This window comes from Brachyhypopomus gauderio, chromosome 21 (assembly GCF_052324685.1).
Source record: "Brachyhypopomus gauderio isolate BG-103 chromosome 21, BGAUD_0.2, whole genome shotgun sequence".
In the NCBI taxonomy this organism is placed as follows: Eukaryota; Metazoa; Chordata; class Actinopteri; order Gymnotiformes; family Hypopomidae; genus Brachyhypopomus; species Brachyhypopomus gauderio.
Genome location: NC_135231.1, coordinates 5,708,342 through 5,731,547, shown reverse-complemented (window position 1 = coordinate 5,731,547; position 23,206 = coordinate 5,708,342). Strand labels below are relative to the sequence as shown.

General features: G+C 44.9%; 1 protein-coding gene and 1 long non-coding RNA gene across 5 annotated transcripts; one reads left to right on the top strand and one right to left on the bottom strand.

Annotated features, from left to right (window-relative positions):
* The first annotated feature begins 132 nt into the window (after positions 1–132).
* On the top strand, positions 133–21,631 carry mical1 (microtubule associated monooxygenase, calponin and LIM domain containing 1). Of its 4 annotated transcripts, none has more exons than XM_076983726.1 (25): positions 1,540–1,557; positions 2,309–2,350; positions 7,025–7,327; positions 7,446–7,653; positions 7,846–7,959; positions 8,057–8,152; positions 8,256–8,411; positions 8,539–8,639; positions 8,972–9,229; positions 9,551–9,666; positions 10,875–11,001; positions 11,084–11,171; positions 11,477–11,624; positions 11,946–12,142; positions 13,308–13,402; positions 13,861–13,926; positions 14,259–14,442; positions 15,169–15,263; positions 15,901–16,750; positions 17,155–17,279; positions 17,454–17,561; positions 17,951–18,044; positions 18,540–18,630; positions 19,203–19,276; positions 19,480–21,631. In XM_076983726.1, the coding sequence occupies exons 1-25, from the start codon at positions 1,555–1,557 to the stop codon at positions 19,680–19,682; spliced, it is 3,942 nt and encodes a 1,313-aa protein (XP_076839841.1). In that variant the 5' UTR covers positions 1,540–1,554; the 3' UTR covers positions 19,683–21,631. The 4 variants fall into 4 exon arrangements, with proteins under 4 accessions (XP_076839842.1, XP_076839843.1, XP_076839841.1 ...); XM_076983725.1 differs by having other exon boundaries at positions 17,152–17,279; positions 19,480–21,629; XM_076983727.1 differs by lacking the exons at positions 1,540–1,557; positions 2,309–2,350 and adding an exon at positions 133–625 and having other exon boundaries at positions 17,152–17,279; positions 19,480–21,628.
* LOC143484802 (uncharacterized) lies at positions 8,409–13,358 on the bottom strand. Its single transcript, XR_013122720.1, has 3 exons — positions 12,332–13,358; positions 11,455–11,639; positions 8,409–9,242 (listed from the first exon to the last, which is right to left on the bottom strand). It is a non-coding gene; the product is annotated as an uncharacterized LOC143484802 (long non-coding RNA).
* Positions 21,632–23,206: the final 1,575 nt, after the last annotated feature.

The window sequence follows — 23,206 nt, the reverse complement described above, 5'->3', positions numbered from 1 at the left end:
CCAGCACTTAATACCACTTTGTATTGCTTTGTGTTTGGCCTCTAGGGGGCACTGGATCCTTGCAAAAGTTTCTTTTTTACTGACTTATGAAACTGAAAACTTAAAAACCACAGCAGCCTTTCGGAAGTCGGTTACATGCCGTCCTTCATTCGTTAATTCATTAAGAAGTACGCTACATTGCAGCGTTTAATTGGACATCATATCCATAGCCTATAGCTATTTAATACAGAAGGTCTTATACTACGTTTATTGTCTGAAGTAAGCACGAGTCATGGGTGTTATGATAGGGGACAATATATATGTTATAATCGACCTGTCAAAGATCTGAACTATATGTTCCATGTGTCGAGTATGTTTTTTAGTGAATTAAGCAGGTTATGGACGTATCAGTAGTAACTAAGGGTTTTGTAGCAGTTTACACTGCTGACGGATACCGGTATAACTTACTGTATGTGACGTGCATGCAAGGCTTTAAAGGTTGCCCTGAGAGCGGAAGATTGTGGAGGCACGAAAGAGTTGGAGCTGAACGATCATGATTACACGCTGATGCGCCGACGAAAGGAGAACATCTCGAAGACAGGTGGCGTTTTGCTTGTGGGATATAAGGAATCGAGTTCAGAGTTAGGTAGGTCCACGACTCGGACGAGGTTCTAACAGAAACGTGTGGCAGCCATTCGGGTGGCGTTACCTGTGTCGACACGTTGTGGTATTTTTCAGCCAGGTTGTATTTTCTCTCCTGAGTCAGGCATAGAAGAACATTAATGTTACAAACATGTTGATAACAACGTTGGCGTGTTGTGTAGCCTGTATTTATATTAGCTGCTGGTGTTGACATAAGTGACGTTGAGATTATAAATGGCGAGTAGCCTAATAAATATCCTGTTGACTAAATGAAATGTAAATGCTTCCAGTCCCTCCAAGATGCAAGTCACATCGCACACAATCTGGTCAGCTACATTAAAAATCTCTTAAAACTGGGGTGTGTCGCCTAAGCAGGTGTAACTGTTAAGATTTGTTTGTAAATTTAGGTCACTTTTCGTTGTTTCGAATCTTTTTATTTGTCGATGCTTTGTCGATTAATCGAATGAAATTTCCCCGATTACATTGATTAAATACTCGCGAAACCTTCGAATAATTTTTCAGGATTTCAGTAACATATTTGTGTTCACGCATGTACAGTGCACTTTAATAAATTGTTAACTACTTCCCTGTAGAAGCAACAAGTTGTTGCTGCATTTTCTTAACAAGAAACGATAAGCAATCGGCATCTTGTGTGACTGCTCCGTACCGCAGATCAAATCGGAGTATTTGTGTTTTAAGGAAGATGTAGCAACGTTATTGCGGAAGTTTGAAGATCTCATTGATTGGTTTGGGCGGATTGTCTCAGTTCCTTGGCGCTCTTGTATTTGGTGAGTGTGTTTTACTCTCGTATTGGTTTGTAGTTCCACGTTGTTTAAAAAAAACTTTAATGTGCCCGAGTCATCCGACTTTGTCATCCTTAATGAACTTCTCAGGCCACTGCTTGAATGAACAACTCAGTCAAATGGCGAACGTATGGTGCGTACTTTTAACCACCGATTACGTTATTTTTGCGAGAGAAAACGTGTGCATTTACTTCCTATCACTGACCTGCTAATTAAAGCATGTACCAGCCAGGTAGCACCTTCCCAACTAACTATTTAGCATTCAAAACTAGCCGAAAACTGTGTAAAACACTCTTCCGTCTGCGGTAACGGCAGATGTGAAGTGTCCGTGCAGGAGGAGCCACGCTCGTGCACGTATGACATGCACATGCAGTGCGCGCTCACGGACGGCTGTTAGACCAGGCCGCGCCAGTCTGCATATCTGGATCATGAATGCTGGCCTCGGCGTAACTTTTCCCCAGTACGTCCAGAATGAGGCCCAAAGATTTTCCAGACACTTAATATTCCTGAGGTCGTTAATTCATCAACATTGTCATTCATCGTCTTCTCATTCAGTGCCCCATTGGTTTCTTCACAGAAGCAGCGTTAGGTGTCAAAACACTACACTTGTACGAACAGGGCAAAGGGCTTTAAATAGACTACACAATAGCATATATAAAGGCCTCGTTTAGGTAGACAATAACCCCCATCCTCTCCCCCCTGGCCCAAATAGTGGGGCTGTGCCACTAAGGGCCTGTCTCAGTCGTTTGCATGAGCATTTGAACAGGTTATGTTTTAACCAAAGGTTTTCTATTTAAGCAGTTAAGAACAGGAACACAAAATGGACAAGGACTACTGTTTACTCTGAATGTTGAATCTGTTTTCTTGGCCTCTTCCTCTAACAGCTTCTTGGCTATCATTCACATCAAAAAGCTGGAAGTCTATATGTGAGTACATTTATGTCTGAGCAAGAAATATGAACACCGTAGCAAAGTAAAAAGTTAATACTAAATTAGCTCTGTGTGTAAATGGGATGAAAGGAAGCATAGAAGGGTTATCGGTATGAAACGCAGTCCACTGCAGTTGATTCAGTTTTTTCTATCATAACCCTTTCTTCCAAATAAGGTTTCTATGAGGTAGGGGAGGATTACGTATTGGATTACTGAGACGAGTAGATGTGTAACTAGTTATATTGTGGCAGCCTTGTGGTTTGTTCTAACTTAAGTGGCAAGAAAGCACTAAAATATGTACTGAAGTCTATATGATGTAAGTAAGGGCTGAAGGAATTAGAGGACTTGAGTAGAACTGTTACATTATAGCGAGTCTACGACATTTAGCTGCTTTCTTTGTTAACATGAGCTTCAATTCATTATTTGCAAAAGGTGTGATGAAAGTGAAATGTGGTGCATTGCACCTTAGGTTCCAAGAGTCCTTCCACTGTACACAAAGAGGAGGGCAGATGTATGCTCCTATTTGATTGTGTAGTTATGTCCTAGTCCATCAGACTCTCTCACACATGCACATTAAATATTTCCATGTGCATCACATTTCCTTCCTCTACTGCTCATGCTCACCAGCCTTATGAGTCAGTTGAGTAGCCTGCATCTTGAACTTGAGAAGTTCCATCAGTCTTACACATCAGGACACACACAAACAGAATAAAGGATATGGGAAAGCCATATGTAAAAAGCATCAGATTTAAGTCGTTTATTACATATCCAGGTATTCTGGTCCCTGTTTCTGTTCTAGCTGATATTTATGATGTTTTAGATTATATTTAACCTAAAGGTAAAGAACCTTGAACCTGTAAATGACAGAAACACAGATTTCAAGCAGGTGTAAAGGGGTGCAACCACACCTCCTGTTCATATAATCAAATACTTCATATGTCCCAAGTAGAGAATGCTGTAGATGTTGACCACTGGGATGTAGGTACCTCGCGCAATAGAGGCAACATGTAGAAAAGTGACTTCTGTTCTTTCATCTTGTGCTTTTAATGTTACCAGGTGAAAACCAAAAAAAACACTGAGCAAAACCGAAAGGCGCAAGATGAGGAACAAATTAAATTTTTATAGCTCTTTTTAAAAATGATAAAAGCAATACGTTTTTATTGCATGCTGTAAAGACTACTAATAAGACAACCTCACCCCAGAGACAACTGAGAGTTTGGACTTTTGGGAAATGGTTTTGTTTAAACTGGTTTTGTTCATCAGGTTTTGCCATTGCACCTGTTGCTCAAGGTGTACCAAAGGACTCTATTCTTGGACCCCTTCTGTTTATACTGTACATGTCTCTAATAGACTAGATCCTTAGGAAATATTGCCTTGACTTTCACTGCTATGCAGATGATATTCGGATCAGCTCTCTCGCTCCTATAGTCTCTGGTCACACACTTAGTGCATTTCTGAAGTTATTAATTAAACTGTCTTTAATACATCCCCAACTCTGAGGTTTGAGTCCTTACATCTATGAATCATTCTGCACATATCACACCAGTCCTGCATCAGCTGCACTGCTTACCTGCTCAGGATAAATGATAAAATCTTTATTCTCACTTCCAAGGCCCTCCGTGGTCTAACTCTGGTTTATCTTGCTGAACTCATTCAGGTTTATTGTCTCCCTGGCCCCTGTAGATCCACACATGCTGCTCTGCTAGCTGTCCCACACATTAAATCTGATCCTTCACAACTGTTCTACCTTTTCCTCCTTCAAATCTCAACTCAAAACTTTCTTTTTGTTTCCTACTTTTACTTATAGTCTTATAGTTTCCTTATAGTTTTTTTTTTTTTGTTTGTTTTTTATGTAAACCGTCCGTGGGCTTGTGAAAGGCGCTATATAAATGTAACTTGTAAAATAAAAACATGGAATTAATAATACTAAGAAGGGCCTGTACCACTTCAAAGGCAATGCTATAAGCTGTCTAAAGGAAATCTGGAAAATTTTGATTGACCAGTTATGTGCACACAGCTGCAAACCATGTGCCTTGCAGCTGAAGTAAGCAGCACACGCCCCATATTTTGTTGACTCTGAGCTGTTAACAACATCACCCACATGTCGTGGGTGTTAATGGTAATCGGAGTGCAGATAGGAACAAATGACCGTTCACCTTCACTGACCAAATGTCCAACATGGTCAACCCGCAAGTCAAATGGACCACCCTCAACAGGCCACTTTTTAAAGCTAGCTGGATTTGCAGCGCAGCAAATGAGAATCTTTGATCTCAGGGGGCAGCAGATTGTGTGTTGTTCACACACGGTTCATTTTCCACTGGTAATTTATTTTAACTGGAGTACCTACAGTGCCACAAGTGCACATTCCACCCCATATTTCCTGCATGTATTTGTTACATAGAGCAGTGTTTATTGGTTGTTTTAACCTTATCCTAAATAATGTTTATTTTGAGATTATTATTATTTATTGCAGCTTGTGCTTGATAGGCAGAACTGTGTGATGCTGACTAGGACTGGTGATGTTGACACTTCCCACTATCTCGGTCATCAGACTCTCTGTCATCTAGAATAGCCTTCTTGTGTCTGGTTTTAAACTCCTGGTAAATTGGCATCTGTACTGAAGAGGGTGTATAGGAGTCCTGGGTTAGTAAGTTTGAAGAAAGCTTTTCCGGACATTTGCTGTGTGTTGCCAGAAGGGGTGAGGTATATTTTTTCCAAGTACAGAACACTGCCTCTTACAAACCAGCATTATTGACCCCAAACAAAACATCTAACAACAGACGTTCTGGAGAACTTCTTGTATTTGAAAGCACCGAAAGCATTTTTGCTATTCTTGTTCAGTTTCTTGTCTGATCTTATTTAATGGATGGGAGTATGGATGTGCTACGTAATGACACAAAGCCAGGATTAAAGCACAAGGCACTCGGACCATCTCAACACTACCTGTCTGTGTCTTTGCTGTGACCGTTTGGTTATATGTGGCATGCTTTCCTGCATCAGGTCAACACTAAACGGGGTTACTGGACAAGTCTAATTTTGTTTCCATGGAAAAGCAGCTGCCCTCTCTGGTTCATTACTCATAAGAGACCTCTTATCTTCCCCCACCTCCTGCTGATTCTTTCCAGCTTATATTAGCTTAAGAGAATAATAAACCAGCACAGAGGGCCAATCATTGGAGCCCCTGCTGTTTTATGCCAAACTAATCATGGACAGGAAGTGGAGATGGAAGAGATTTAAGCAGGAAGGTTTGCCGGCGTTCAGCCATTGGGTGATTCGTGCAGATCTGTGCAGTTGTCGACATCACAGGTAGGTTCATCGTACACCAAGAACGTAGCATTGTTTACAGAGATTCGGGCTGTCTCTTTCAGCCTGAGCAGAGATGTGGTGACCAAAGCTGTTCCAGTTCATGTCCTAACCTGCTTTATGCGTAGGGCTGGGAGGCGCTGGATCCCTGCGATCGCAGGCGCTTACACCACATGTGCAAACTAGCTGTCGGCGTTTTGCAAATTCATCGTTCTGAACGTTGAGTACAGCCACTAGGGAACTTGTTCTGAACATGATAAAAACAAATTGTTTAGGGAACTTGTATATGACAGTGCGTATTTGCAGTTCAAATTTGAAGTTTTTTTTTTTAGATGCCCTCTGAGAAATCTTCAGACAGAAGAAGACAGCATCATTTGTCAGAGCCATGTACTCATGACCTATGTACGCTAAAGGACGGTTTACGTTTTTAACGTCATGTAGTAAACTGGTGGCTACAGATAAAATCTGTTTGGATAGAAAACACTGTGCAGTTCAGTACAATTATGGGAACTTTACCTTTGAACTTCTGAATCTTTGCGCCCTTTGTGAAGGTGCTCAGAGAAGCCGGTAGGGCCATTTATGTGTAGTTTTACGATGTGTAGTGCTATGATGATTATGATTTCTGCCATGTCTTTGTCCCACAGTTCAAAGGTCCAGGAAAAAGAAGATTTAGAAAACATGGTGGTTGTGTTTAGGGACAGGGGAATAAAACTAAAAAATGTGTATACTACAATATTAAATTGGGTTTGACCAAATCAGACAAAGCCTTGAAACAATTCATAGGCAAGTCAAGACGAGCCTGTTTACATAGCACAATGACAGTTCAAAGTGCTTCACATAACTGTTAAATAATAGGCTTTCATGCTGAAATCTGTTACCTTAGGGGAAAAAAAATATTGTATAGATACATCTACTAATTTGAAATGAAATGAAAAGCATTAAAAATTAAGAAGAACAAATTACACATGGGTGTCAAAATGAAAGATTGAAATAATCTAGGAACTAAAACTTAAAAATCAATGTACTGAGGGTTCATATTATACATGTAAAGTGTATAGATGAAAGATTAAAATAATTTTGTGTAAGTAATGTCTTTATTTAAGAATGAAAAAGACAGACAAGATGGCCTAGGTCACAGAATGGTTATTCAGCATGGCCGTTATTTTCCATACTGATCATTTTGATTTTGAAACTAGACCTTAACAGGACGACGTTAAACCCTGTTAACATGCCACTAAACAAGTGTTAATATTAGATTAGATTGGATTCAATGTTATTGTCATTACACATGTAGGCAGTATAGCATATATCCATATGCTAACGCTAATGTGATGTCTCTCTCTCTCTCTCTCTGTTCTTCTCCTCCAGACAGTTCAGAGGCTGGTAGGCCCAGCCCAGCACCCTGTCAGCATGGCTGACCAGCAGAAGAATGTCAACCAGGCTCATGCCTTGTTCGAAAACTTTGTGGCCGCTCAGACGTGCAAGGATGTTCGGCAGACCTTCGCTGACCTCTGTCGCCATCTAGAGGTGGACCCCAAGGACTACCGGCACTTCTACGGCAGGCTAAAAGAGAAACTCAACTTCTGGAAAGCTAAAGAGCTGTGGCAGAAAATTGACAAGAGGGCTTCCCACCCTGACTACGAACAGGGCAAGCCCTGCGCCACGACGGAGGTACGATCCTGCCGAAGCTTTGAACCAATACGCTTAGTCCTGCCACTTTTATTGCAGCCATGCTGCTCCCATCTCTGGCTCTTGGTGTCCATTGCCTTTGTGTTGTCCGGTCTCTCAGTGTTTAGTGCTGGGAGCAGGTCCGTGTGGGCTCCGGACCGCCATCGAACTGGCCTTGCTCGGTGCGCGGGTTGTCCTGCTGGACAAGAGAAGGTCCTTCTCTAGGAACAACGTTCTGCACCTGTGGCCCTACACCATCCGTGACCTACGCAACCTTGGCGCAAAAAAGTTCTACGGCCGGTTCTGCTCTGGCTCTCTCGACCACATCAGTGGGTTCCTCTTAGTCTTTCTTCCTCTTGAATCCCAAATACATTTTCCATCATTTACACAAAATATGGGCAGCTCTTTGCCAAATGCGTCTCTGTATTACATGGGTGTTAATTTATGTGTTTTATGTAGGTGTGCAGTGGTTTGTGTGGTAAGACGTGTGCGATGGTTAGCATTCAGATATGTGTGTGCAGGCATCCGTCAGCTGCAACTGATCCTACTGAAACTGGTTTTGCTTCTGGGGGTCGAGGTTCACATGGGAGTGACCTTCAAGGGCCTCGTGGAGCCCCAGGAGTCCGGGGCCACAGGTAGGCAGTGCTTGGGCCTCTGCTCTGTGCTTGTGTGCTGAGAACCATCGGGACGCCTCGTTGGGACCCGGGTCGGCTAACTGTCTCTCTCTTCCAGGCTGGACGGCCTCGCTTCACCCCCCGTCCCACCCTGTTGCCTCGTATCGCTTTGACGTCTTCATCTCTGCGGGCGGAGGGAGATTTGTTCCTGATGGTAGACCAGTCCGCACACCCACTGCACATTTTAAAGTCTGCAGATTCCGATGGAATGTGCTGCTTGATTCATATTACCCAGAATTCTTGTGTCTGTGTTTAAGGCTTTAAGATAAAGGAGCTGAGAGGGAAATTGGCCATCGGGATCACTGCAAACTTCATCAACCACCACAGCGCAGCTGAAGCCCAGGTGCAGGAGATTAGTGGTGTGGCCCGAATCTACAACCAGAAGTTCTTCCAGAATCTCCACACAGAAAGGGGTATGGGGAAAGGATTCACACGGCGTACCTACCCTCTCACACAGACATGTACACAAACACGTACCCGCATGTCTCTGTTACAGCCAATGAGGTAACGTTGTTACTCTTCTGTTTTTCTCATTATCAGGCATTGATCTTGAGAATATTGTCTACTATAAAGATGACACTCACTACTTTGTTATGACTGCCAAGAAGCACAGCCTTTTGAAGAAAGGGGTCATTAAACAGGTAAGAACAACACACACACACCACAGCAGATTAGATTTACATTTACACTTAGGACATTTAGCAGACACTCTTATGTAATAACTTTTATGGCAAAGTACCTTAAGATGGAGTGACATCTGGCTTCTGACAGCCAGGGATGTTAATGAGAGATATAGTCACTTATGATGACTGATGGGTGGCTCTTTCCTGCAGTCATATTTTCTTTATTTGGAAAAACTGTATTTCTCAGCTTGGTTATTTTTGTGGTGCTCTCAGCGTGATGGCTTTATCTAGTGGTGGTTTAGATTGGTGCGGTGTCACAGGTTCCCCATTTGCTCCTCTCCACGGTTCAGGACTATGGGGAGGCTGCACAGCTATTGGCTCCTGCTAACGTTAGCCAGGAGGCTTTGCTACAGTATGCGCACGACGCGGCTCACTTCTCGACCGGGGGCCAGCTGCCCAAACTGGACTTTGCGTTGGACCACAAGGGCCAGCCGGACGTGGCCGCGTTCGACTTCACCAGCATGCACCGCGCTGAGAACGCCTCGATGGTGAGGGAGCGCTACGGTCACAAGATTCTCATCGGCCTGGTCGGAGACTGCCTAGTGGAGGTGTGTGATGCACCTGGACACACACACACACACACACACACACACACACACACACACACACACACACACACACTGCAGAAAACACCATCATACTACTCCAAACAAGCCTTAATCCTTGAAAGCCTAAATAAATATGTCTTTGTTACATTGTTACAAAAATCAGATTCACAGTGGTCCCCATTGTGTTTGGCAAGCATACTCGATCAGTCAAGACGTACTTTGTTAAAACTAAATAAGCATGATTGCACATAAGCCATGAGTGGATGGGCGACACTTGTAAGGGGCGGAGCCGGTCGTTCACGATGTTGCTGTTGTCCGTAGCCGTTTTGGCCCCTGGGTACAGGCATTGCCCGCGGCTTCCTGGCTGCCTTTGACACGGCGTGGATGGTGCGGAGCTGGGCAAAAGGAGTGCCCCACCTGCAGCTTCTCGCCGAGAGGTAGCGCCCCCTAACACTCAACACACCACACTACATGCAAATGGCCTCTGCTAATGGTTCTAATTACTTTAGTAAATAATCCTTCCATTTAAAGCCTGCTTTTGTAGATTGTGTCTGTGCAGCCCATTGAAAAGAATATAATAATTTGTCGCTCAAATATAGATTTCCAGGCCAAAAAACAGTAAAACAGTAAAAGTTTTAGAACAGTTTGGTATTGTAGAGAAGAATGCAGGATGCACGTTGGTGCGGTATGCACGTTGGTGCGGTATGCATGTTGGTGCGGTATGCGGTACGTATGTAGTAGGGTTGTGCCTATGACCCTTTTATGACCCACCATCGCGATGTATGGTAACCATTGCGATGCCACGCCCACTTTTTTGTTTTACCACAAACACTGACCTTCTTTAGGTCTCCTTCACCTAAAACTTTAGCAGGGATTGTACGTAAAATGATCAAATCAGGTATAAGACTTATATGAATTAGAGTCAGGGAATACAAATACCCTACTACTACAAATATGCCTAATTGGCATATTATTATATTATTCTGTTATTATTCTATTTTTTATTATTAGGATATTATTATTTATATCTAGGTTATAGCTTGTCTTCGTTTTTTTCTACATGTCTGTATTAATTTTAAACATTTCATGTTATTCACGCTAATAGAATAAGCCTGCTCATTGTGCGTCAGGAAACTTGTTCATTGTCAGCCGAAGTATGACGTTCAACTTCAGCGAAAGCATGCCATTAGCGGAAACCTGCTCTGGGCCATTCAAAGGCAGTGGAAGGTTTTTTTTATCTCCTTACACATTAAAGCCTGGGTAGAATTATCACCATATAGCTTTTTTTACACTAGGTTTATTTTATAATCATTATGTTTTTATATAGTATCACGAGCCCCCCCCCCCCCCCCCCCCCCCCCCCCCCCCCATGATATCATCGTCCACCGCGATGTTTCACTGTAAACAGGAGACATCGCCCAACCCTAGTATGTAGGTGCAGTATGTATGTTGGTGCAGTATGCAGTATGTCTGTTGGTGCAGTATGTGGTATGCAGGTTGGTGCAGTATGCATGGTGGTGCAGTATGCATGGTGGTGCAGTATGTATGTTGGTTCAGTATGCGGTGAGCCTGGGTTTGTTCCTCCTTGTCTGGGAGGAAATGGGCTGAATCCTCCCATGTGCTCCTCCCTCTTTGAATAAAACAGGGAAAGTGTTTATCAGTTGCTATCGCAGACCACTCCAGAGAACACCAGTAAGAACTACTCTACGTACAGCATCAATCCCCGATCACGTTACCGCAACGTCAATATGTTCTCCATCAAGCCCAAGCAAGTAAGCTAAAGAACCACATTTATTTGTTCCTTCCTATAGTTTCTTATCAAGTTAAAAGTGTGTGCTGGTGTGTGTTCTGTAGGTGAAACATCTGTATGATGTTGACAGTCATTCGGATGGCAGCGTGTTGGCAAAAAAGAAGAAAGGCCCTTTTCCTTCAAAAAAACAAGGTCAGAGAGATGTTACAACCACAGTCTCATTTGAAGACTTTAGGACCTTCTATAAATGGGTAGACACAGGAATGGAATATAGCTTATATTACAATATAGTTTTCAGTGTTTATCATACTATGTGATTAAAATTTTTTGCCTTTGCCCGACTTTACATCCTTTTAAACTATAGCAGTTTTCTTAAAGGTTCAATTGATCCTGCTGCCATATTTCAGGCATATAAGTTGCCTCCATAGTACTAGTTAATTTTACAAACGTATTCATCAATTGATAGTAGTCACACCTTTAGCTTGTGTTGTGTGTAGACTCCCTGACACGCATGGCAGACCTGATGAGCTGGTGTCAGCAGCACACGGCTTGGTGCGGTAGGGTCGAGGTGAAGGACTTCAGTCAGTCCTGGAGGTCCGGATTGGCTCTCTGTGCTCTGATCCACCACTTCAGACCCAGTCTCATGTAAGGCTCCTTCCACTACATTTCAACATGGTCATGTTGATCAAGACATTGATATTACTGTTAGACATCTGAAAGTGGTGCTACAGCTTGAAAGCATTGCAGACAAACCAGGATCGCCGTGTCGTATATGTCAGTTATTATATTGATGTCAAAAGTGCAGAATTTGTGCAGAATTTTAGAAGCACAGATAGTTTTGGGTCACTTATGGTCATTTATGCCAACTTGCTATCTCTGGTACTTTAGTTTTGTAAAGGCCCAGGCTCCAACATCTGGCACCATTCACCTTTTTTATTTTTTTTGCTCACCTGTGTCATTTCACAGAGACATGTCCTCTCTGGACAAGAACACAGCAGTGGACAACAACCAGCTGGCGTTCTATATTCTCCAGAGAGAGTTTGGCATCGAGCCAATCATGTCTGCCAGTGACTTGGCGTCCAGCAAGGAGATTGACCAGCTGTCTGTGGTGCTCTACCTCACCCAGGTCCACAACGCCTTTACTCAGACGCCACCACCGACAGGTAAACAGAAATCTATACTCTGCTTTGCACATTCCCCATAACTAACCTCTACTGAATATATTTAGTGATGTTCCTCATATTGTTACACAACAGTTCATGCGTGTATGTGCATATGCAAATGTACGACTTTGTTATTCGCATTACTTTGTTCATTTTGCATGATTTTAATTAGTACTATGTAGCCCGTACCTTTCCAAGCAGCAGTAGTTGTGATGGGAGGCAGATCCTGGTCGTAGTGCTGCTGTCCCTTTAAGAGCCCTTTCCCAGACTGCTCTGCTGTAAATGGGCAGTGCTCCGTTACTCGACTCTGCTCTCTGGAGCTCGGAGCTGCTTCAGTCACACGGCACCAGGCGACACACAGCTGGGGAGAGGAATGAGTCTCTGGGGCTAAGGGCGGGGATCTCTCCCAGCCCGGCCGCAGCCCACATCCGCGCGCTAATCCCAATCTGGGGGAGGTCTAGCAGACGTCGCGGGGGGGAAAAGGTATTAGGGGAGCAGGAGGAGTATTCGGAGGCTGGGTGATGGACTGGCTGCGTCTTTCGGGGGTTCTGATGCTGCGTTTGCTAGGGAGGGGACTCTCGGCCAGATGTGCAGACAGGGCGAGCAGACGCTCGTGTGGATGTGTGTGTTGCGGGAAACAGGATGCTGCCTGTCACCATGGGCTGTTTTCTCCAGTCGCCTCGAGCCCATTATTGAATGCGGATGCCGTTTTGTTGCTTGTTCTGTTAATTAATTTATTTATTTAGAAGAAAACGTGAGGTGTAAAGAATTTCCCGTATGTATGCTGGACATATAAACAAAGGTTTGAGTACATGGGGCATATGTCATGTAGTAATACTCTTTGAATGTTGCGGTGATGCATTCAATATTCAATATAAAACTTTTTTTTATCACATTAAAATGTTCCTTCTAGTAGTGTGTTTTAGTTTAAATTGGATTGATGTATTTCAGAATCTATTGAATTTTATTTCCAGTCGAAGTAATTTTTATTATTTTTTTTACGTTTACCTGCTAGAATTGTCTTTGCTTTACTGTACTCATCTTGCAGCTCATATTCTGGAGAGTCCAATTCACCCACTAGATGGCTTCTGGTAACGTGAACCCGTTGGAGAGCCGGGTTCTGGGGGGGAGCTAATTTTCATGTGCTATCTTCTGTCCTCCACAGAGCGGTCCAATTCCAAGTCGGCGTCCCTGGCCAGAGCCCGATCTGCTGTCTTCTTCCTGAACAAGCTCAAGCACAACTCTCTCCAGAGGCGCAAGGTGGGTCCCCTCCCCCTTCCCCGCCAGGTCACCCACCTCCGGCTCTTGTGCTAACTGGGCTGCGGGCTTCCCAGAGGTGTTGGGCGGCCGGGGCTCGGCGGAACCGAGCTCAGCGTGAAGTGCTTTTGATCCAGCAGTGTTACAATGGGCAGTTAGAGAGCAGGCACCTTTCAACAGCCTCATTACGCGCATTCACGTTTTGCAATTGCCAATTACCTCATACTGCTGTTGGGTAAGGCACAAAAGGGGAAATGAAAGGGCTAGAAGGGAAGGGGGAGTCGGAGAGGATGGGGGGAGGAATGAAAATAAACGATGCAGTGAGTGATTGCCCACAATTATTTTTCCGACCCCCCAACCAATGCCTCCAAACAACAGCAGGCCGTGAGACAAATTGTGTATTTTTGGCCCGGTTGCGTAACATGAGTGGTAAACAAGGTCATGTGACTTGCACCCCTCAGGAGCGGCTGGCAGCTGAGAAAGAAGAAAGGGAACAAAACATGAGGGCGGAAGATGACAGCCAACGCGTGAGTAGCGCGACGTCGTCTCCCCCCTCAGCGAGGCGGACGCGCGTGTAGCCGCAGACGAGCGTTAGCCACAGCGCTAGCCACTCTTGTTCTATCTCCATTGCCCGCCGGGTGGCTCAGACGGAGATGATGCTCATGATTATGCGTGACGTACCTGCACGGGGACGACCTCTCCGCAAACGGGTTCTTTTGATAAATACGGTTCGCCACAGCCATGCGTGTGCGTCCCTGCCTTAGTGTTTCTTACTGTGGAGTCTGTGTGGCGCCAACCCCACACCCCCCCCCCCCCCCCCGACGCGGTGTGACCGTGCCACGCATGTTTGTGCCCGTAGCCCGCCCCCTCTGCCCCCGCCACGGAGGCTGGCACCAGCGAAATGTGCTACTTCTGCCACAAGCACCTGTACGTGGTGGAGCGGGGCAGCGCCGAGGGCAAGTTCTTCCACCGCGGCTGCTTCACCTGCCAGCAGTGCGGGGTCACGCTGCGTCAGGGTGGCTACGCCTTCCACTCCGACACAGGTGAGCCCCCGCCCTCCGTAGACGAACCACAAGCCTTACTACTAGCGTTACAGTACTGTAATACTGATGCGGGCCTGTGCTGGGTATATGGTACCTAGGATTGCTGGGTTAATGTTGTTTTTGGAGCCAGCCAGGCTCGAACAAGAAGGAAATATTGTACTGCAGAGATGTCCGTAACGTTTGGCTCGACTGCGATATGTATGAACATGCCAGCATACACCTCGCCTAAAGCGCCCTGGGTTATGGTGGTGTTGGGTTCACATGTGCTACACGTGTGCTAAAGGCCAAACACAACTGAGATCAGCTGATTTGATATTACTGTGAAAAGAAGATTTTACTGTGTATGATTATTATCCATGTGAAAAAGCAGAATATATCTATTGATTTACTGCAGAAGAGGAAATGTATCTGGGAAATATGGATTCCAGATTCACACTAATGCATATACAAATGCTTGAAATGCAGCATGCTGTTTTGGAGCAGTACGTACCAACACCCCGAGTTAATGCTTTAGCTTGTAGACACCATTGTGTGCCAAACATCCCCATTGTTCCTCAACAGCTGTTTAGCCTGTAGAGCCTCATTCTATCTCTCGGAATAAAACGGGACTAGCTAAATTATTCACCGCAGAGATGAAAAACGAATACAGATTCCCCATCAAGCTCGCCAGGGCCTTGCGATGCAGGCGGGTCTTTCACCGTTTGCCGTCTAACCCTTTTTTCACAGGAAAGTTCTTCTGTGAGCAGCATTCTGAAGCCATGGAGGAGAACGGGGAGGAAAAGTCCGAGCCGGTACAAGCAGATCGGGCCATGGGCACGCAGGTATGGATCTCGCCAAAGTTAGTTGTGCTATGCATTAAGGTGCGATGGCAGTGCACTGTATTTGCATCACGGTGTTGACTGGGGTAATGTGAATGTATGTATGTTGTGCATCTTTCTGGGGGAGTTGCCCTGAAGTGAAACCCAGAAGGAACCGGAAGGAACCGGAAGGAAAGCATGGCTTCTGCAATAAGGGCCAATTTGACAGGCCACCAGTTCAGTTAGTGACAGTGGAGGAAACAGTTGGGTTGTTTTTTTGGGCAATGATGGGCTTTGTTTTGCTGATGATTGTGTAATCTAGCACCAGTTGAGAGCACTTGAGGGAGAAAGAAAGAAAGAGAGAGAGAGAGAGAGAGAGAGAGAGAGATATTGCATGTGTGCGTATGCAAAGTGGCTCAAGAAGAAGTGGATCAGTTGCCTGTAGCACTGAATTTCTTTCATCACAAGATCCTTCAAAGCTGAAGCAATACTGTGTGTATTTCACAAGCATGCTTTTTACAGCACAGTGCACATAATTGTTGTAATAATTCCCTCATAATTCCCAAATTATTCTAAAGGTTTGGTAATGACAAACCTATTAAGCATTATTGACGCAATGTCGAAGTACCTTTAGGTCTGTTTTTAATTGCTATTCATACAGGATGGTGGGAGCACGCACAGCGAGGAGGAGAAAAGTAATGAGAGTAAAAATGAAAACGATGAAGAAAAAGAGGTGAACGAGCCTCTTCAGACGCGCCGCTCTGTGAGGAGAAAGGGCTCCTATAAAATCTCTATAGACCCAGACTGTGTTGAAATGACAGAGCCCAACTCTCACGCCGACCAAGAGAAGCAACTCGCAGCCAATGGTGACCAGGAACCCAGAAATCCTGGAAAACCGTCAGCACTGTGTGGTGATTGGCAGTTACCCGTGAGTGAGGCTGATCGCCTACAAGATGGCGCGGAGCCCTTTTTTCCCACTGCCGCCCCCGTGCCGGCCCCTCGTGGCTCCCGGTCGACCACCCCAGTCCCTAAACCCCGCACTATCCACAACGTGGTACCCTCAACCGTGTTTGACCCCACCCTGGCCGTGGGCCACGGGGCGGAGCCCGGAAGCCCGCCCTCCCAGGCCGAGCTCGGCAGTTCTCCCGGGCAGGCCGACTCCAGACCCAAGCAGTCACTGCGGAAGCTCCAGCTCACTAGCGAGGAGAAGACCCAGCTGGTGAACCTGAGCTTCAGCCAGGACTCTGACCCGGAGACACCGGCGTCGTCGTCGGCCGCCTCCACCTCCTCGTCCTCCAAACCCCACGACGGCGGGGAGGAGGAGGGCTACTGGAGCGGTGGCGGCGGCCATATTCGTGATAAGAAGAACCGGCGGTGTTTTCGAAGGAAGGGTGAGCCCCAGCAGTCTGCTCAGAGCCTGCAGGGCCGGGTGAGATCCAAGTTCTCCCCCTGGAACCTGTCCTCGCCACGTCTGCAGCAACGATTCAGCGTCCTGAAGGTCCATCGCGTAGGTAGGACCACGTCCTTCAAGCTGTTGTGGCTTTTCATTGATAAGAAAAGCACGTTTCGTTCAAAGCCGGGTTGTCATAAGCAAACTTAATAAGTACGCATTACACATTTAATTTTTATTAATCAGCCATATTACATGTTGGGAAGATTTCATGATAAATGAACTAGAAGAAACGGTAAAAAATGTAATCCTATAGGAAATTTTTCTCCTCCAGTTCCCATTAAATGATCTTTAGAGTAAGTCATCCTTTACCACACCTATGTAACCAAAGATTTGCCAAATTGTGGATAGGCTACAAAAACTGTATTGAGGCTGTAAAATGCCCAGCCTCTGCAGTGTTGTGACCCCTTATAAATGGAGTGTGGCATCTCTGTTGACGGATGCTTATGATTGGATTATTAGCAGTGTCACCTCAGCCAGATTCCGAGGAGGAAGAGGATGAAACCGATGCCGTTGATGATGAGGATGATGAAGAGAACGGAGCGAATGAAGAGAATCTTGTGTCTGTGGATCATTACGTAGACGGCCAGGTTAGACGCTGGAACAAAACGGCACTCGCACACACGTCCCACTGAGAAGGTGGAGTTGTATTTAAGCCCTTGAGATGAAAAGCTCCCTCCAACGAGGCACCAGCTGAATGTAGAACTTCAAGCCCCCCGGGCTTGTTTGGGCCTGAATGCTCTGAACCGTTTTCCTGGGTCCAGGCTGTGCAGCTGAAGCTGTCGGAAGCAGAGAGACAGGAGCTGATGAAGATGAGGACTCTGGAGCGAAGGGCCAAGATGAGCGAGATGCAGCGTTTCCGCAAAGCTCAGGTCGGAGGTCACGCCCCCTGCACGTGTCGACACGTTCCTGTACATTTATTTAACCCCTGCCGTGGTCTCCTTTTCCTCTCTTTTTATTTTTTTTCTCTTCTCTGTTTTTTCTGGCACTTTGCCAGTGCTGACCAACTAAGATTAGATTCACCCTGCAGCAGTATTTAACACCTGGACTCACATGTACGGAGTGTCGTGGAGCGAAAATAGTGCTACTGCTCTGCTCTCCCACACACCTCACCTTTGGACTTTGGTAGAATCTGTGACCAAAACTGTTCCTAGATCAGTGCTCCAACATCACCTAGACTAGGTTATGCTAATTATGTATAGTCTTGCACCAGTAATTTCTCTCACTAATGCCTCTGATGGCTGGTGGGTTGGGTCTGCAGTCTATCCAGCGGAGGCTGGAGGAGATCGAGGTGACGTTTAAGGACCTGGAGGAGAAGGGAGTGGTGCTGGAGAGATCTCTCAGAGGAGAACCTGGTATGAGCTGGCTTCACTACACTTTCACTACATATAACTATATATATACATATATATATACATATAACACTACACTCGAGTGTTTTTGATCCACTGCACATGACTAAGTTCATGTGCAGTTCATTTGTGCTTTTCAAGCGCTAATATGGAATTCCATGGTTATCAAGACCAAAAAAAAAAGACCAAAAGTCTCCATCTTCTTGAAGGTCATGCATGCGCTTTGTCACCTGTAAGAGTTTCATATCCAAAAAAATGGTCCTAGTATCTGAACCATTTGCTTCGGCTACTGAATCTAATATGCCAGACATCCCGTGGTTATTATTTAGAGAGTTTATCACCAATTGAAATATTTGGTTTTCACCATCTGTTCACCGCCTGTTCCCATAGGGTAAGTCAGAGGAGTACTGATTAACCAGTTACCAAAGCGATGTGGTGACTAACTGCATCTCCCTCCATACTGTCCTCGCTACATACATGTCTGTGCTTCTCTCTAAGGTTCTGATGGTTCTGTGATGATAGACCAGTGGATTGATCTGGTCCAACAGAAAAACGCGCTGGTTTCTGAGGAGTCAGATCTCATGGTGGCGTAAGTTGTGAACCGTGTGCTGTAAACACCTGTAGACTTGCCGTGTGCTGTAAACACCTGTAGACTTGCCGTGTGCTGTAAACACCTGTAGACTTGCCGTGTGCTTCTCAGGTTTGGAGACATCTGTCGAACCGGATGTGGTTAATATAATCAGCAGTTATAAAAGTTTTATTCAGATCTTACTGGGATGTAATTTTATTTTAGTGAGGGATTTGAACTGAAATTGTTCATGATATCAGTGTGGCGTGGTGACTGGTGGGGACGGCGGTCATTTCTGCAATAATGAAATCCATGCCATCTTGTTCTCCGCTGTTGCCACTGGCAACCTTTTGTTCTGAGTGTCTTTGAATATATACACTTATTACGCTGAATACGGGAGCTGGCAGGTTGCATTTAAGACCCTTTGAAATGGAGTGCGTTCAGCATAAATTTGCAATCTGTAATGGTGGCTCAACCCCCAAACCCCTGCCTCCGCACACACGATACTACACACATCGCCCAGCACATCGTCGTGGTGTTGCCGCGGCAGCGTACGCGACAAGCCGCCTGTGATGTCTGCCGTTGGTGCGCAGGTCCAGACAACTGGAGCTGGAGGATCAGCAGTGCGTGCTGGAGCTGGAGCTGCGCCACTGCATGGAGACAGACGGTACGGGCCGAGCCACCTCCCGTTCTTCACACTTGTGTTTGCGGAGTACGAGTGGAGTTTTTACCGCTCGTGTCGTGATTTGTGCTTTCGGAATCTGATTACACGCTCGAGCACTTTTTGCAGTAGGCAAGACCTGTTGTGTGGTACACCTACGTGCCAAAATGCTTCAAAGTGTGTGTGTGTGTGTGTGTGTGTGTGTGTAGACTCTGAGAAGACGGCAGAGCAGCAGGCGGAGGAGGAGCAGATCTTGCAGAAGATGCTGGATGTGGTGGATATGAGGAACTCTCTTGTGGCCTTCCTGGAGGAGAAGAGACTTAAGGAGATGAGTGAGGAGGAGCAGCTGGGCTCCTCGGTTGTGGAGTCCAGGAGGTGCTCTGCTTCAGGAGCTCAGGTACACTGGGCATGAGGGAGCACGCACATCACACACACACACACACACACACCCCACACACAGCCTTCTGCCAACACTCTTACACTGCAAAACCAAAGACTTCTAAGCCCATGAGGTGGGGCTCGTTACTGTGTGCACATGGACACGCTCAGGTTAGAACATTGACAGTACACGGTGTGGTTCAAACCATACAGTGCTGAGGCTACCTATGACGGATCGTACCGGAAAGATCTGGAACTTCTAATAAGACCACCCCAGCCTTCACTGCCCTGTCACAGCCTAAAGAGACACCAGTGGGGTCTTCTTGTTGTAGCTAAACCCCTGCGCACATTGTGTACCGGACACTGCATCAGAGAGCTGGACTTTGGGACAGTGATGGTTCCACCATGTCCATCCCACACTGTAAGTTCCTGAAAGGGAGGGTTGAGCTTGTTTCCCTCTATTATATCTCTCATATTTATCAGGGTTGTCTGCAAAGCACAACAATGTTCAGAAGGTTAATAGTGGCATTATAAAAATTCTTTATAATGTTTTATCTGTTGGAGGTGGTATTTGATTCCATTTGCTGCTGCTCATTGATACCATGTCATAGTAAAAAAACATACATGCAAACACTGTTAAAGAAATACGAGTTAAACGTGTTTGTTAATCTTTGTCACATCAGAGTATACTCCTTACGTCATGTAAAATATAATTTGTCATCATCATCATCACAGTGAGGTGGTCTTGAAACTCAGGGTTTGGTAACATGATCTGGACCGATATGATATTCCATATCGGAGTCAACATCCATTAAATAGCATAGCTGTGTGTCCATGGGAAGACGGGCTTACAAATGTTGGATTAGATCATACAGCTTATGGAGTGAGGACTGCAGATGACCTGTGGTGAAGCGGTGTGCTTCAGCAGGACAATATGGAGATGTAGTGTTTTTGTTGGGGGGGGTATTTTCCATTGTCTTTTTTTTTACTGTGGAAATGCACAGTGTTGTTGTAAAAACAATAAATACAGTATATGAAAGATATGGCATGTAGCTGGATTGGTCTTTGATGCATAAACGGTGGCTGTGCATGGCTTTGTCATTATGGTGTGCCAGTATGATTTTGGCTGAAGGACAGCGCTGCAGAATGCTATTAGCTTTGCTCATGGTTACTCAAGAGTTCATTGTGTCTATGACATTCATAGCTGAGCTTATACTGTTATAACCTAAAACATACAGGAGGCTAAACTGGCTAACAACTGATGTAGAAGATGGACAAAGCTACCACCTTTTGTGTTGTTATTGAACGCCATTCCTATGTCTAATCCAGTTTACCCTAACATGATTAATACTATTCCTGCTGGCTTTACATGAGTAGATGGTTTATAAATTATTCTCCAAAAATGCTTCCATTATCTTTATTGTATACCTGTGAGGTAAATATTTTTTGTTGAATAAAAAAATCCATATACCTTGAATCTTTTGTAATATTTGTTAAGGAATTGCTGCAAATTCTAGCTGTGTGAATTGGAAGAGTCGTGGTTTCCTGCGTGCGCTGTGCCGCTAAGGGGTTGTGCCGTTTTATCATGGGAGATCAAGTAAAATGCATAGTATATAAATGACAACATGGAGGATGACACAGATGGCAGGAAGGCTCGGTAAGTTGGATCTCGGTCTGGATGAAGCGCTCTCTTCCTTGTGAGCAAGGCGGTCTCAAATGCTGACTCTGACAACTGGATGTCGTATTGGTGAATTGCCGCGATTAGATCAGAATGGAAAGCCATGGGAGGAGGTGAGACTGAGGAGTCTCGTTGTTATTAACAGGGCCCAATACTGCCGACACAGCATCATGAGGTGATTGATCATTGTACTTTTAGAGAAGATTAAGGTAGATCAAGAACTAGAGCTCATATAGTTATTACTGATGCCCAATGCTGTATATTCATACCCATACCTGTTCTCTCCTCCACTATAGACCTTATAATGTGAGTTTTATGTCTGTTATTTTGTTGGAAAGTCTGTGTCATATATATTAATAAAATATAAATATATTAATGGTGCTGGTATTAAAGCTGCATTAATAAATTAATATCCCTTGTTATTTATGGTTAGTACTAACCATACAAGCCCAAGAATCGAATTTTGTACTACAAATTAAAATGGTGTCTAGAACATTTTAACCAATCAATGCCAAGCAAGTTTTCTGTGTGTGTTCGTGTTGACCCAAGCATTCAAAATAATCTAAAATAAAGAAAAGCAAGCGATCTAGTGCAGGTCTAACTATTAACCCATTTTCTGTAGTAGCCTATACACAAACTGAGCTCAGTTGTCCTAATATCGTCTGAGCTGATGTAACGCGAAACCACCTCTGCAGCCAGTATCGGCCAGATGGGAATTTCATTTGTTAAAATGACGTTAATTTAATACATTTTCCCAAATTACAACTCCAAACAGTATCAGCTCAGTCTGTTTGCTCTCCTCTACATGGTGAGCTCAGGGTGACCTTTAAGTTCCCAGCAGCCTGCATATTAAATAGCCTGCTGTCTTACCCCTCACATGCCCACAGCACAGAGGCAGCATGCGAGTGTGGGTCTGCACACCACTGCACACAACTAATTACGTACTGCAGTAGTGACTGTACAAAAAGCACCATCTGGGAGATGTCGAACAGCCCTGTGGATGATCACGGTTATTAGCATAATGCTGGTAGTAGTGTTTTTGTGCTGCTGATGACATCGTTAGGGTTGCATTGTTAAGTGCTGATCATGTAAACTCACCGGCCACTTTATTAGGTACACCTTGCTAGTCCACCCTTTGCCTTCAGAACTGCCTTAATCCTTCATGGCATAGATTCAACAAGGTACTGGAAACATTCCTCAGAGTGTCTGGTCCATATTGAGACGATAGCATCACACAGTTGCTGCAGATTTGTCGGCTGCACATCCATGATGTGAATCTCCCGTTCCACCACATCCCAAAGGTGCTCTATTGGACTGAGATCTGGTGACTGTGGAGGCCATTCGAGTACAGTGAACTCATTGTCGTGTTCAAGAAACCAGTTCAAGATGATTTACGTATCCGCATATATGAAGCACATCTAAAAGTGTTCGGTCAAAACCTTTGGGACTGTGGTAAACAGTATTTAACTGCACAGCACTACAGCTCCAGTAGAGGGCATGCCATGACAACATTACAAGGAGACCAGGCATACACACGAACCAAATGCTATGCTAAAAGAATGTTAGTTTATGCCATGTTAACCACGCTTACTGTACATTCAGGGTGAGCGACTCTGAAGTCGTACTTAGGTAATCTGGAAAAAGACCTTTCAAATAAGCGTGTTACCAGATGGATTTAGATGATGAAAAGACCATTAATACAGAGTGGGTTTCCACTGCTAACTAAATGAATAAAAAAGAAAGAGTTATATGAGTACTGGGAGTGCAGCCACGTTTAATCAGGAGGTCCCAGGCCTGGTCCTAGAGATCACTACCTTGCTTGTAATGACCAGCATCAAACCTGCAGAGTTTAATTCCAACACTAATCAAACAAGTCTGCA